Source organism: Molothrus ater, chromosome 18 (genome assembly GCF_012460135.2).
Source record: "Molothrus ater isolate BHLD 08-10-18 breed brown headed cowbird chromosome 18, BPBGC_Mater_1.1, whole genome shotgun sequence".
Lineage (NCBI taxonomy): Eukaryota > Metazoa > Chordata > Aves > Passeriformes > Icteridae > Molothrus > Molothrus ater.
In genome coordinates this window covers 1,058,303-1,071,941 of record NC_050495.2, presented here as the reverse complement: position 1 = coordinate 1,071,941, position 13,639 = coordinate 1,058,303, and the positions used below count along the sequence as shown (strand labels likewise).

At 47.9% G+C, this 13,639-nt stretch overlaps 1 protein-coding gene across 1 annotated transcript in view; it reads left to right on the top strand.

Moving 5' to 3' along the window:
• The window catches only part of TMEM132C (transmembrane protein 132C), a 171,425-nt gene extending 159,770 nt beyond the window's left edge, over positions 1–11,655 (top strand). The window contains 3 exon segments of the mRNA XM_036393463.1: positions 248–521; positions 1,151–1,342; positions 8,562–11,655. Coding sequence (XP_036249356.1) covers positions 248–521; positions 1,151–1,342; positions 8,562–9,755 — 1,660 coding nt within the window. The 3' untranslated portion in view covers positions 9,756–11,655.
• Positions 11,656–13,639: the final 1,984 nt, after the last annotated feature.

Sequence of the window (13,639 nt, the reverse complement as noted above, 5' to 3'; positions counted from 1 at the left end):
CAGTGGGGGACTCTGGTAAGGTGCCTGGCAGAGGTGGTGTTGGGAGGTGGCAGCACGGGTGAAAAGGTGGCACAGGGCTGTAGTGTGGTCCTTCATCACGAGAGGTGGACATCCATAGCGCAGAAATCCAGAAATCCAGGCTCTGTTTGAGGGGCACTCTCCACTAGCACTCCAGTGTTAATTTTCAGTGATGTTTTGAGACCGTTTTGAGACCGTTTCTCCATGCTGTGCTCTCTCCTGCCCCCAGGCCCACGCGGGACAGCGATGACGAGGACGAGGACGAGCGCAGGGGCAGGGGCTGCACCCTGCAGTACCAGCACGCCATGGTCAGGGTGCTCACCCAGTTCGTGGCTGAGGACTCGGGGCCCTGGGGACAGCTGAGCTACCTGCTGGGCTCGGACTGGCACTTTGACATCACTGACCTGGTCAGGGACTTCATGAAGCTGGAGGACCCGCACATTGCCAGGCTGCAGGAGGGCAGGATCCTGGTCGGCCGGGAAGTGGGGATGACCACCATGCAGGTACAGCCCTGGGCTGTGTGCCCCTCCTGCCATGCCCCAGCTCAGACATCTCTGGGGCTACACGTGGGAATCCTGACCAAACCAGTGCACAAAGGGTGACAGAGCTGATGTGTGGGGGTGTGAGGAAGGTGGGGAGGACAGCATGTGCATGAGCTGCCTCTCTGTAGTTCCTGAAGAGAGCAGCAGGGACCTTAGTTTCAGCTAAGGGAAGGATGTTTCACTGACTTGATGTTCCATCAGAAACAAAAAAAGCTGGAGGAACAGAATTTCCAGGCCAAGAAATGAAGGACAAATCCTAGGCTGGTAACCTCCCTTTGGAGCAGTTGGGAGGTTTAATGAGCTCATCCACGTGGGAAGACAGAGTAACAGAAGAGAATTTTAAATCCACTCTCGTGGTGAAATAATGCAAATAACACAACTGGGACAGGACAGCTCCCAGTCTTGGATGGTTCTGAGCCATAACCTCTCCAGTCAGGTTTTCTGACCCTGCTAATGAAATCAGACTGCCTTTCCTGTGCTCTTCATTTCTGTGCTAAAGCTTTGGAGACAGGAAGGGACGATGACCTTAAGAGAGGTTTTATCAATTGATCAGCTTTTTCCTAAATTGATTCTTCTGTGTTTCTCCGAAGGTTTTGTCTCCTCTGTCTGACTCCATCCTGGCAGAGAAGACAGTGACTGTGCTGGATGACAAAGTGACCATCACAGACCTTGGGGTGCAGCTGGTGTCTGGGCTTTCTCTCTTCCTGCAGCCCAGTGCAGCCACCAGCAGGGCCATTGTGGCCACAGCCGTTGCCCAGGAGCTGCTCCACACTCCCAAGCAGGTAATGTGCCCTCTGAATTCACTGGGTTTGCCCTCTGGGATGGGGCAGGACTTCATCAGTGTAAAGTACAGATGAGAATTCATGGCCAGTTTAGAATTTAGATTTCAGGTGTAATCCATGTCCATGTTAATTGCTTTTCCCTACAGATACTCTGGCACTGCCTTGCCTTTTCTTCCCTTCAATAGGGACTTCAGTCTGCAGTGAAGTTCTAAGTGCACTGAAGTTTATGCTGTTTACAGTTTCAATACCTTCTGTACCTAATGAACCTGTGTTGTTTTCACTGCACAGGCAGTCTTTGGACAGTGATCCTGCTCTGCTTGATTTCCCATTCTGGAGAGCACAGAGCTCTGTGTGTCACAATTTAATATCTTCAAGAGCTGTAAAAGGCAGAAGATGGCCACATCCATTTCTTTTCCCTCCTGGAGCCACGACACACTGCCAGGCTCATCTCTCCTTTTGTTTTTCATGTGGATTTTGGGGAATTCATCATCCAGTTCATGTGCTGATCTTATTCAAGCCAGCAAATTCCCATCTCTCCAAAGGGGGTCTTTCAAATAGCTTGTCTCAGGTCACAACCTCTGTGGAAAAGCAGACTGGAGAACACCACCAGATCAAGGCAAGCAGTCACTTTGGCCCGGGATAAACCCAAGGGCCAGCACTGGAACGTGCTGCTTTGGTCAGTTGATCTGAGGGCTGGGACTGGGGACCATGCAATTAAATCTGTCCACAGCTACTCCATTTTTCCTCTCACATAGATAGGGAGAGATCTCAAGTCAAGTTTTATGGCCCATTTTCATGATTATTGCTACCTAATTTTCTGGAACATAAAAATAATCAAGTTTGTTTTATAACTTAGTGACAGGGAAATGTCCAAACTAGAAGGACACAGTGCCCATCTGTTCCATTTGTTGCATCCTGTAAACATAAGAATCTTATGTAATTAACCCATTTATACCCTTCTTCAGGGCTTAGAAACCACATCTGGCATACTGTCTTCAGACAAAGACTGTGAAAACAAAAACTGGAGCCCTCCTGACCCATCCTGTCCTGTGGGACAGAGCAGCACCAGTCCTGCAGCAGCCCTGGAAGAATTGTGGCTCTGATTGCAGAGAGAAGGGCCTGTGGATCTGGAGAGGCTGCCCAGTGCCACTGTCAGCCTCTCAGGTTTATGGATGGTCTGTCCTGAGTGTGCAGAGACATTTGTCAGCATCAGGTTAAGGAGATGGTGCCAGGGGTGCCCCCCGTGCCACTCCTGTGTCTATGGCGTGGCAATGTGGTGTGACATGTCACTGCATGTCACTGCAGCTGGCACGTTAGGAAGTCATACAGAACAGTCAAAACATGTGAACATTGTTTGGGTTTAAATCATTTCTCCCAGCATCTGAGTTCTGAAGTAATTTTGGTGAAATGTGTGGTTTAAGCTGCTGCTGCTCTGCAGGACTGTCTCAGGTTGCTGAGGGTGGCACATTTCTGATGCAGAAGTCAGGCCCTGGTCCTGAGCAGGGCATCTCCATCACCAAAAGCAAGACAGGAAGAGATTTCACACTGGGAAATAAGTGGAAGGAAATGCTGTAGGAGTGACCTATAGAGTCACAGACATCTTTTCCTTTCATTGCAGCTTGAATGAAGGATGTAACATTTAAGTCACTTTGCCTTAGAAAAATGAATGCAAATGTGGGAATGTTTGTGGCTAAATTTTGCAAGAAGTGACTCATGATTTGGAGTGCATCAGCTGAGATCCTGACTGAGCTGGAAGTCAGGAGGCATTCTGAAGGCAAATGCTGAGTGTTTTCTGAAAATCAAGCCCTTTTGAAAGAGGGTTTTTTCCAAGGAGACAGCCCAGGACTAAGCCTGTACTTGAACATTGTGAGGACTTCATTATTTAAGTGTGTCTTTTCCTCTCAAGCAAATTTATAAAAAGGCCCAAATAACTCATGCAACCTTACTGATGCAACTGGAAAACAAAATGCAGAACTTTTGCTGTGGCTTTCTTTCAGTGACCATAAGGAGTGGATTACCTCAGTTCTAATGACCACACCTTGTCTGCACACACAGCACAAAGCAGCCAAAGCACAAGTCCTGAAAAGTTGGCAGTTTCTCCATAAATACAAAGCACTCTAAAGAGGATAAGCCTTTTTTTTTCACCTTGGATGCTTTAAGTTAGATACCTTTATCTATAGCTGAGCAACTAATTACCTGCTGTGACAAGGTGACCTTGAGGGATGCTGAGCCCATGTATTTTTTTTTAATCAATGGGGAGCTCATTGGCACTGAAAAGTGGATCAGTGATTTAGGTGCCTAAAAATAGACACAGGTTGACCAACTTCTGAATATCAAAGATGAAGTGTCTTCTGGAAATTTGGAAACTCTAGCTGTGAGTAATCTATTTCTGGAGGCCATCTGCTCAGGTAGGAAGGCTGCTCCATTTGGTTTGCTGATGGTTGTTAAATCCGCATTGTCATCCTAAAGGCTTATCCAAAATGTAAACAAAAGGAAACCTACAGTGTTTAAATGTTTTCTGATCTAAGTGAGCTTCAAGGACTCTCAAAGCTCATCTGGCTCTGCAGGGGAACTCACAGCCATACCCAGCTTTTTTGTCACTGTAGGGTACATGGGGGCTGATGAACTGAAATGGGTCAGTGAAGAAAGAAGAAAAAGGCCTTTAATAAACAGTTCTGTGCATTGAAGTGTCTCTCAGTGCTGCTGGGGAGCTGCAGACACTTTCCCAGGGATAAAGAGCAGTGTTGGTGCTTTCTCAGAGCCAAGGTCTGGTGTTCCCCAGGTGCAGTGCCTGCTCCAGCCCTGGCTCTGCTCTCACTCTCTGGGAGGGGAGGGTGCCCAGCACCCCTGGGCAGCAGAACAGGCTGGCATCATTGTCCTGGCCCTGCCTTCTGCATGGTCTGGTTCAGCTCCTGGCCTTCATGAGAATTCTCTGACCCCTCACAGTTCATAACAGATATTAGCAGTATTGTTGTGGTGTGGGTCATTGCCCCATCCTGGCAGTGGAAGTTACACCCAAATTGTGTTTATATCTTATAACAGATATTAGTAGCAGTATTGTTGTGGTATGGGTTCATTGCCCCATCCTGGCAGTGGAAGTTACACCCAAATTGTGTTTATGTCTACTTTAAGCTGACAGAGCAATGGAGTGGCTCACAGGAATGACAGAGGAATTCAGCAGCATGGGAAAGGGAGAAGGGACACATTGTTGGATAAGAATCTGAATTCTTCCCTTCGAGCAAATTCCCACTGGAAAGGAATGTCACATGAGCAGATTGGACAAAAAGGAGGGAGAGGAACCCACAGTGGGGGCAGGCATGGTTTGAATTAAGATCTGAGTCTTGGCTGCTTTCATTTCCACATCATAACGATCAAGCCCAATTTTTACTACACAAGACACAGGCTTAAAAATAAATGCACATGTAACACTTTGATATTTCATGTGATAAAATTGCCAGGGAAATCCATTCCAGCACTGAAGTCCCCAGACAGAGCAATCAGAGCTGGTCTAGCAGAAGCTGCTGAGAACAATATTCCTTTGCCTTTATTGAGGGAGGGATGTATTTGTTTTCTGCAGAGCCAACCATTTCTTCCCTCTGATGTCCTGCCTCACTCCAGGACCCTTGCAGCTGACCCCAGCAATTGAGGGCTTATTCACAAATACTTTGTATTTGTGCTGTAGTGAATGGAGACCATTAAAAGGCCACTTTATTCTGAGCACGGAATAAAATCAAATATCCTGATCTGTGTTTCTAAGCAGCAGAATTCTCTAAAATGCAACCAGTTTATCCAAGAAGATTTATCAAATGGTATCTTTGGACTGATAAGCCACAGTGTAATTCAAGGCCAGGAATGGTGGTGGAACTGCCACAGATCAAGAGCTGAAAATACACCTGTGATGGGGGAAGAGAGCAGCAAAGGCACAAGGGAAAGGGTGGACAAAAGATGTCTTGATGAAGTGTTTTATGTGCTTAAGGAAAGCCTGGTGGTAATCAGCAGTGGCTGTGGGAAGCAGTTTCATCATCTCTGGGCTGGATTTTGCTGTCATTAGCATGGCCTGATGAGCATCCTCTGACCCCACAGCACAGTCAGCACTGAGATCCTCCTGCTCTGGGGGGAGCACTGGCACTGATGTGTCCCTGTGGTCACTCTGTGTGTGTCAGAGAGGAAAAGTGAGGGAAATACAGGCTGGAAAGCAAGAGAATCCCTCCCACCCTTTGTTTGTGCTTGGTAATTAAAGAGCACAAGCATTTGTCACCTCAGTGTTGAGGGCAGGAGACGAGGGGCAGCAGCTTGGCAGGTGAGAAGGCTCCAATCCATCTTCATCTTCTGAGAGTAACTGGAGGACCTTGTCAGAGATTTGGAGGGGATTTATTGATGTGGTACACAGGATTTGCAGAAACAGCTCCTTGAAGGACATGGCACTAAATCATTTCCTTTTTCTCTCTTCTTTTCTTTTTAGCTTCTCAGAATTTATAATCATTTGGGAAATTCACTTCCTTGCCCTGCCTTTGGCTTTCCTTTAATGATGTGAATGAGAGGAAATGATCTCTTGCCAAATGGAATATTTGGTCTGATACAACATATTTTGGCAGGATTTTTAACTCTCTCCCTCTTTCTCTCATTTGTTTTCTTTCCCTTTTAATTAATGTTGTCCATAGTATGGGCATGACAATGTTGTTTTGTGAAAAAAATTGGTTCCTCCTATAAAGAAACGTTCTCCTGGAAATAAAAAATGTCAATGCTGGTGGAAAATAATGGCTAAGCCAGTGCACGCCTCTGTTACCTACAGTAAATCACAAAGTGTGCCTGCAAATTTCAGCTGACTGCCATCCCATTTTTCTCTGTCTCTGCTTCATAAAACCAGGAATGCAGATTTGTAGAGCAGTGGCATAAAGAATAAAAGTTGCTTTGAAGTTGGTGTCCAAATGCACGGAGGGTTCAGCGAGGTGAGTCCCGTGGTAGGGCTGTGGAGCTGGGCCTGTTCCCAGCTGGGCAGGGGCACAGGTGCCATCATTCCCAGCCCCACCTGAGCAAAATCCTGCAGGAATTTATTTTCTCAGCCTGCCCTCCAGAGGAGGGCACACAGGCAGGCAGTGGTGATGTGCTGGAAGTGATGCTGGTGTTTTCCCTGGCACGGGCTGCTGCAAAGTCAGTGTGCCTTCCCCATGGCACATGAGGCTGACCTTTGTTTTGGGGAGAGGGGAGGCAGCAGGATGCTGAACTGCCTGAGGAGGTGAATCCCTTTCTCTCTGCACATACCCATTAAAAAACCCCTTTGCTTTCCTCTGGCCGGGGTTGCTCTGCTATAGATTTCTGTGATAGAAATTCGAGCTGTGCCCTGCAGCTTTGTGTTTGTTCACTCATTTCAGGGTTGTTTCTCTAATGAAGGATCAGATGTTTTAATTTCCTTATGCAGTTCACCCTTCCCAGCTTCTGAGCTACCCTGGCTCCGTTTCAGCACTTTGAAGTAAATTTGAATCACCAAGAACTTTGCCTTCTTTCCTGTTGTGCCACAACTTATTTTTCTTCTTTCAGTCCCTCAAGTACTTGCTGATAGTGCTTTGGAAATCAAATATTCAGTATGGCCCAACCTTCTGCCCAGCTAAATGCCCCTTGCTGTTCTCATTGAAAAGCTTTAAATTCAACTGGAAGGGTAGCAATTCTCTTTGTTTATAACCATAGCATAACAAATTGCAGCCAATTGAAAAGCATATTAAGTTGTAGATTTGTATTATGAGTGGACATTAACAGGGTGGCAGTGTTTTTCCCCAGTGCTGGTTTTCCAGCCCAGTTATTCTGATGTACCCAAGTGTGAAGTTATTAGAGCCATTTGTGGTTGAAGTGTGGGAAGGAGAGAACTTCACTTCTGTGGGAAGTTGCACTCTGGCAATCTGCCTGGCCGTCTGCTGGCTACGCAGACAAGGCACAGAACAAATGAAAAATTAAAGAAATGGCCTGCAAAGAAAGCTATTGAGATGGGAAGTAAATATCTGTGTCATCTGGATGGGATTTCACATGGCAGAGAGCTGACCTCTGGCTTTGTGTTTGCTTCTGATGATGACTTCTGACAGTGCTACCTGCAGAGCACAAAGACAGACCAATTAAATCCAGGCCATTTGTATTTTTATTGCAGACATCATGCCAGAATCCCCGTCCTCCTCTTCTTGACACAGAAATTTGGTGGACTTTTTAATTATCTCAAGGATAAAGTGTGTTTTGCTTAAAACAAACCTTTCTCCAGCAAAATGGCAATTGTTCTGTGAGGTTTTTTCTCTCAGATGAATCTTGTGCTCCAGCCATTTCCAAGATCCTGCAGTAGCTCCGTACTCCTGCTAAGATCCTTATGCCTTAATTTGACAGCTCCTCATGGCACCTGTGCATGTGTTACATGAGGGAAATAAGTGTTCTGTCAAGTGCCTCTGGTAATTTCTGTGATTTGCCTCTTTTGGCTTTTGTACCACAGGAATGACTTTCCTTACAGAGCTTGTAAAATTGTACCTTGCTAATGGGCACTTGGGTAATAAAGACATCTCATATCAATTATTTTCTACGTCCTTGTGCAAAACATTTGCAGGGAGAGTAACAGTGGAACCTTTGGTGACGAATGTGGCCAGTTTTGTGCCCCATCAGTCGAGGCTTGGTTTGTTTTCAAACAGTGCAGAGTCCCATTTCCTCCAGCTGGGAGATGGATGGGCTGCAGCAGACTGGGCTGATTTGTGCTGGTGTTCACAGGGGTCCCAGGACGAGGGAAGAGATGAGAATCTTGACTCCATGTTTCAGGAGGCTGATTTATTATTTTATGATATATATTATATTAAAAGAAAATGATATGTTAAAAGTATACTAAAAGAATAGAAGAAAGGATTTCCTCAGAAGGCTAGCAAAGAAAGGAATGGAATGATAATAAAATCTTGTGACTGACCAGAGTCCCAACATACTGGACCTGTGATTGGTCATCAAGTAGAAACAACTCACATGGACCAATCAAAGATGCCCCTTTTGCATTCCACAGCAGCAGATAATTATTGTTTGCATTTTGTTTCTGAGGCCTCTCAGCTTCTCAGGAGAAAAAATCCCGTCAAAAGGATTTTTTCATAAAATATGTCTGTGACAGAGGCCTGTGTGTAACCATGTCCCTGTCCCTGCAGGAAGCTGTGTGTGACCGTGTCCCTGTCCTTGCAGGAAGCTGTGTGTAACCATGTCCCTGTCCTTGCAGGAAGCCGTGGTGAGCACCTGGATCCAGTTCAGTGACAGCTCTGTCACCCCTCTGGACATCTACGACCCCAAGGACTTCTGGCTGTCGGCGGTGTCTCTGGACGAGGCCGTGGTCTCGGTGCACCAGAGCCCTGCCCTGAGGTGGCCCGTGGTGGCGGCAGAGGGCGAGGGCCAGGGCGCGCTGGTCAAGGTGGACATGATGATCTCCGAGGCGTGCCAGAAGTCCAAGAGGAAGAGCGTGCTGGCCGTGGGCAGCGGCAGCATCAGGGTGAAGTTCGGGCAGAACGACGCGGACGCGGAGGCGGGCGGCGACTACGACGCCGACGAGATCGAGAACCGCGCCAGCGACCGGCGCCACAAGGGCCCGGAGCCGGGGCACGACGGGCGCTACCACGGCGGCTCCTCGGCCGACAGGGACCCCGAGGGGCCCCTCAGGAAGGCCAGCACCACGGCCAAGTCCGTGCTCAAAAACAAAGTCATCAAAAACAACCGCCTGGACGGCGGCAAGCTGTCGGACGACAGCCAGCTGCAGAACATCCCCATTGACTTCACCAACTTCCCCGCCCAGGTGGACCTGCCCAAAGGAGGTGCTGGCATGGAGGACAACGACCTGGTGCAGACACCCCGGGGGCTCAGCGACCTGGAGATCGGCATGTACGCCCTGCTGGGCGTCTTCTGCCTGGCCATCCTGGTGTTCCTCATCAACTGTGCAACATTTGCACTCAAGTACCGCCACAAGCAGGTGCTGGTGGAAGGACAGAGCACCATGACGCACTCCCACGACTGGGTGTGGCTGGGCAACGAGGCCGAGCTGCTGGAGAACGCGGCGGACGCGTCGCCCCAGCAGGACGAGCACACCACCATCATCGACCGGGGCTCGGGCGCCGAGGAGAGCAACCAGCTGCTGAACGGCAGCGCCCAGAAGAACACTCAGAGCCAGCTGCACAGGGCTGCAGACCCGGGGGGGAGGCTGGGCAAGGAGCACAAGGTGGAGCCTTTGCACTCGCCCACGTCCAAGAGGAAGCGGGTGAAGTTCACCACGTTCACCACCATCCCGCCCGACGACGGCTGCCCCACCGTCAACTCCATCCTCGGCAGCAATGACGATGACATTAAGTGGGTGTGCCAGGACATGGACCTGGGCGACTCCAAAGAGATCAGAAACTACGTGGGGAAGTTCAAAGACAAAGCGTAGCTCCCTGCTGGGGTGTTTTTTTTTGGGTTTGACCACACCTTGATGCCTTCAGTTCTACAGTATATATTGGGATGAAGGGGAGGGGAAGGGATCGCCAGGAGAAGAAACAATGAGGCAGTTTTTATAATCAGGGAAAGAAATTTGCCAAACTGTCCGTGGTTTGTTTTTGTTTTTCACTTCGTTTTGTTGGGGTTTTGTTGTTTGTTTATTTTTTTTTCCGCAGTGGTTATTCTGCTACTCATGGATTTAGAAAGTGGAATACAAAAGGAAAGGAACAAGGAAATGGTATGACCAATTTGAGGAACTCGGCAAGATGAGGTTGTGAAAATTCATTTTATGGGTCATACAAATAATGATAGTAATATTTCACAGTACCAAAAATATCTGTAAAAAGAAATGAGAGAATATAAGAGCATGAAAAGAATAAGCAAGAGGCAAACAATAACTTGTTCTGGTTCCAATAAAACATCACAGTTATGGACATGTGACCCACAAGGAGAATTTTTATACTGGTACTCAAGCCATTTCTTTTCATTCCTTCATTTGAAATGAAGATGTGTCTTTGGCATTACATGTGAAGGAGGAAGAAATTACCTGGTATTTGCATTTTTACTTTTCCATTTGTCTTGTAAATTGAAACAGAATCATTTTCCCTCTTGTATTTTTTCTTTTAAATATCTTGAAAACAGGAAAATTTAAAATTCAGTAAGTTCACAGTGGGACAAGAACGTTCTGTTTCTAAGGTACCTGTAAGCAGTCTCCTGTCATTTAAAGAATTCAGGGGATAAGTATTGACTAATAATTTCCACATGGTGTCTCTTCTGAAAGCCTGAGCCTCCATTTCACCCTGGCTAGAAAGATGTTCTCTTTGGAAGAGTTTTCATTTTCCTTTCAGGCTGGGGTTGTTTGTTTAGTTGCTCGTTTTAAATTTCCACAACCAAAGTTCCTGTGTTTCACCAAGGGAAGGAGGTGCTGTTTTCTGGTAGCTTTTAGAAGTACCGAGCAAAGGGAGTGCCCCTCTGGTGCATTGTAAATGTTCCTGGAACTGAGACCACCACAGGCCAAGTATGCACAGCCTGGAGTTGGGTTGTTTTGGGTTTTGGTTTTTTTTGCCAGGTTCATGAATTCATAATTTTGTGCTGCCATTTTCTGTTTATTCTGGTGTCCCCAGCTCTCATCAAGCTCTGAAAGCAAGAAGAGGAATGGACAGAAGGACCCTGATTGCCCCAAACGTTTTTTCCCTTGTTCTGGGAGAGCTGGCCTCTGGGCACACTCTTGGGAGGGAGGGAGGGAAATATTGCTGAAGCAAGAACAAGAAATATCTGGAGCTGTTTTATAGATTTTTTTTTTTTTTTTTTTGCCATTGGACCAGCAAAGACTGAAAAGTTTCGACTAGATTGTAAATCTGAATTTTGAACAAACAAATACCAAGGCAGTAATAAATCAGAAGCAAATACAAAATAGAGATTTAATAAATACAAAATAGAGATTTAATTTGTGGTGTGAACTGGCAGAACTGTGCTGGCTCAGTGCCAGTTCACAGTCATGGAGGGCACAGATCAGAATCCATTCAAAGAGGAACCCGGTGTCCTCCCAGGCCTCTCCTCACTGGGAGGAGGAGGCAGAGCCAGCCTTTGGAAGCAGTATTATGTTAGCCAGAAGCACTTGCATCGTCCTGTCTTCGCCATCAATTTCCTTGGTTTGGGTTTTTTAATTACTAAACTCTGTAGCTTGGTTTTTTTTTTTCACTTGGACAAAGTCAATCCTGCCACCCAATAACATAGATGGACGTTTTAACAAGGTATGCCTAGTATGCATTGTAGACTGAAAGAATGTAATATTTATTTATACGTGTTATATGGATTGTAATTAAAATGCTTTACACGGCTTGACAAATTAACCTCTCTTTGCTCAGGGGGTGCTCCTCTGTCATTTCTGTGCAGTGCTGCATCCCCTGCCCTGGATTTCTGCCCCTTTCTGGAGGGAGGACAGAGACGTGTGGGAGCTTTTCCCTGCTCTGAGCCTTCCTCTCGCCGGGTGATGATGATGGATGGCAGGAGCAGCTCAGCCAGGCACAGGGCAGGGCAGTGCCACAATCCATCTTCCTCAGTGCCTGCCTCCACCAGCACCAGCAGCTCCAGGACTCTGCTCCTGGCATGGGCAACCCCTGGAACGAATGAATTTATTTATTTATTAATTACGTGGCTCTTCCTAGGACAACGCAGGTGTCCCTGAGGTGGAAAAGGCATTTACAGCGTGGAGCTGCAGCAGAGGAGGCAGAAACACAGAACTGGAGCAGAAATGATGGTGTGGTGGCACAGAAGGTACCAGTTCCAGGGACATTTTTGAGGAGGGTGTCCCTGTGCACCCACAAGGGGTGGTGGCACCTCCAGGACCCCAGGGCTGCTGGCTGGACAGGAGCAAGGTGACCAAACCCTGGCTCTGGGCACAGGACAGGCTGCATTTGAAAAGACAGCAGAGGGAAGTAAAAAAATTTTTAAAAAAAGGAAAAAACCTGAGCCCTGCCTTCACATTAAATTTGTCTGAAGCTACAGAGCATGGGGCTTCAGAGGCCAATACTGAAACTTTTCAGTTTGTCTTGCACCAACCAAAAATTCTGTCACAGCCCTGTTCAGAGTGAGCCACCACAAACGATCAGCTCAGCAGGGAGGAGAGCTCTGGGCTGTGAACATCGTTTATTGGAGACACACGGGGTCAAGTGGCAGCATTTACATCTCTGGAGCTCCTGGTTGCAGAGACACTGAGATGGGCACGGGAGCTGCTGGAGCCACTGGGCAGGAGAGGGAACCTGCCCGTGCCAGGGTGCAGGGCTGCAAAGATAACAGGGTGCAGAGATAACAGGGTGCAGAGATAACATCCTGCAGAGATAACATCCTGCAAAGATAACATCCTGCAAAGATAACATGTGCAAGGTGCATCTTCTGTCAAGGAGCCAGGCTAGAAATCATTAATCACAATTTGCACGTGGAGGAGAGAGAGCCTTTCGTCCGAGGAGCTCGGTGACTGCCAGTTGTGAAGGGTGGGTGGAGATGGGAGCGGGCTGAGGTGTCCTGGCAGGTGACAGTGCTGGGTGAACACGATCCCCTGGTGCCTGGAGCAGAGCACTGAGTGCAACCACCTGAGCAGGCAGCCGGCTGAAGGTCAGGATTGGTGGGGCTGGGATGGCTGTGATGGGAGGCACCTGTGGCACAGCAGAGAGCAGGTGGAGGTCAGTGGAGCTCCTCTGCCGCTGAGCCACGGACAGGAGGGACTTCGGGGGAAAAAAGTGAGTTCTGCTCTTTCTCTTTTTCGTTACTGAGTTCTGTTTGGAGGGAAGGGGAAGTTTTATGGTTTAAATGTGGGAATCAGCAGGAGAAACTGTGTTTATCCTGCCCTGGCTTTGGGAAGGGAATGAGGAGCAGCCAGCCTGGGGCATACCCATGGGAGCCCCTGCCAGTGCTGGCTCCCAGGTCCTGCTGCTGCATCCCAAATCCTGCTGGCTCCCAGGTCCTGCTGCTGTGGCTGAGCTGCTGGGCAGTCCCTATTTTCCCTCCCCAGCACTCTCACTTGCCCTCAGCTCTAGAAATACTTTGAGACTGATGAAATGTGAGAGGTGACCTGAAAAAGGAGAGCAGCACCAGTGAATTCCTGGTGCTGCACCCCACGTGCTGGGAGCAGGGCAGTGACCCCCAGTGCTCCCACTCCTCCTTCCCTTGCCAAGCTCCCAGCCCAGGCAGCCGTGGCAGTGAGGGATTGCTGTGCTTTGAAATGCTCCTGGGCCAGATTTCAGAGCTGTCAGCAGAGATGCAGCAGCAGACAAAGATAATGATGGAAATTACCAGATAAATCTCCTCTTGATTACTTATTTGGGACAAACTCAGACC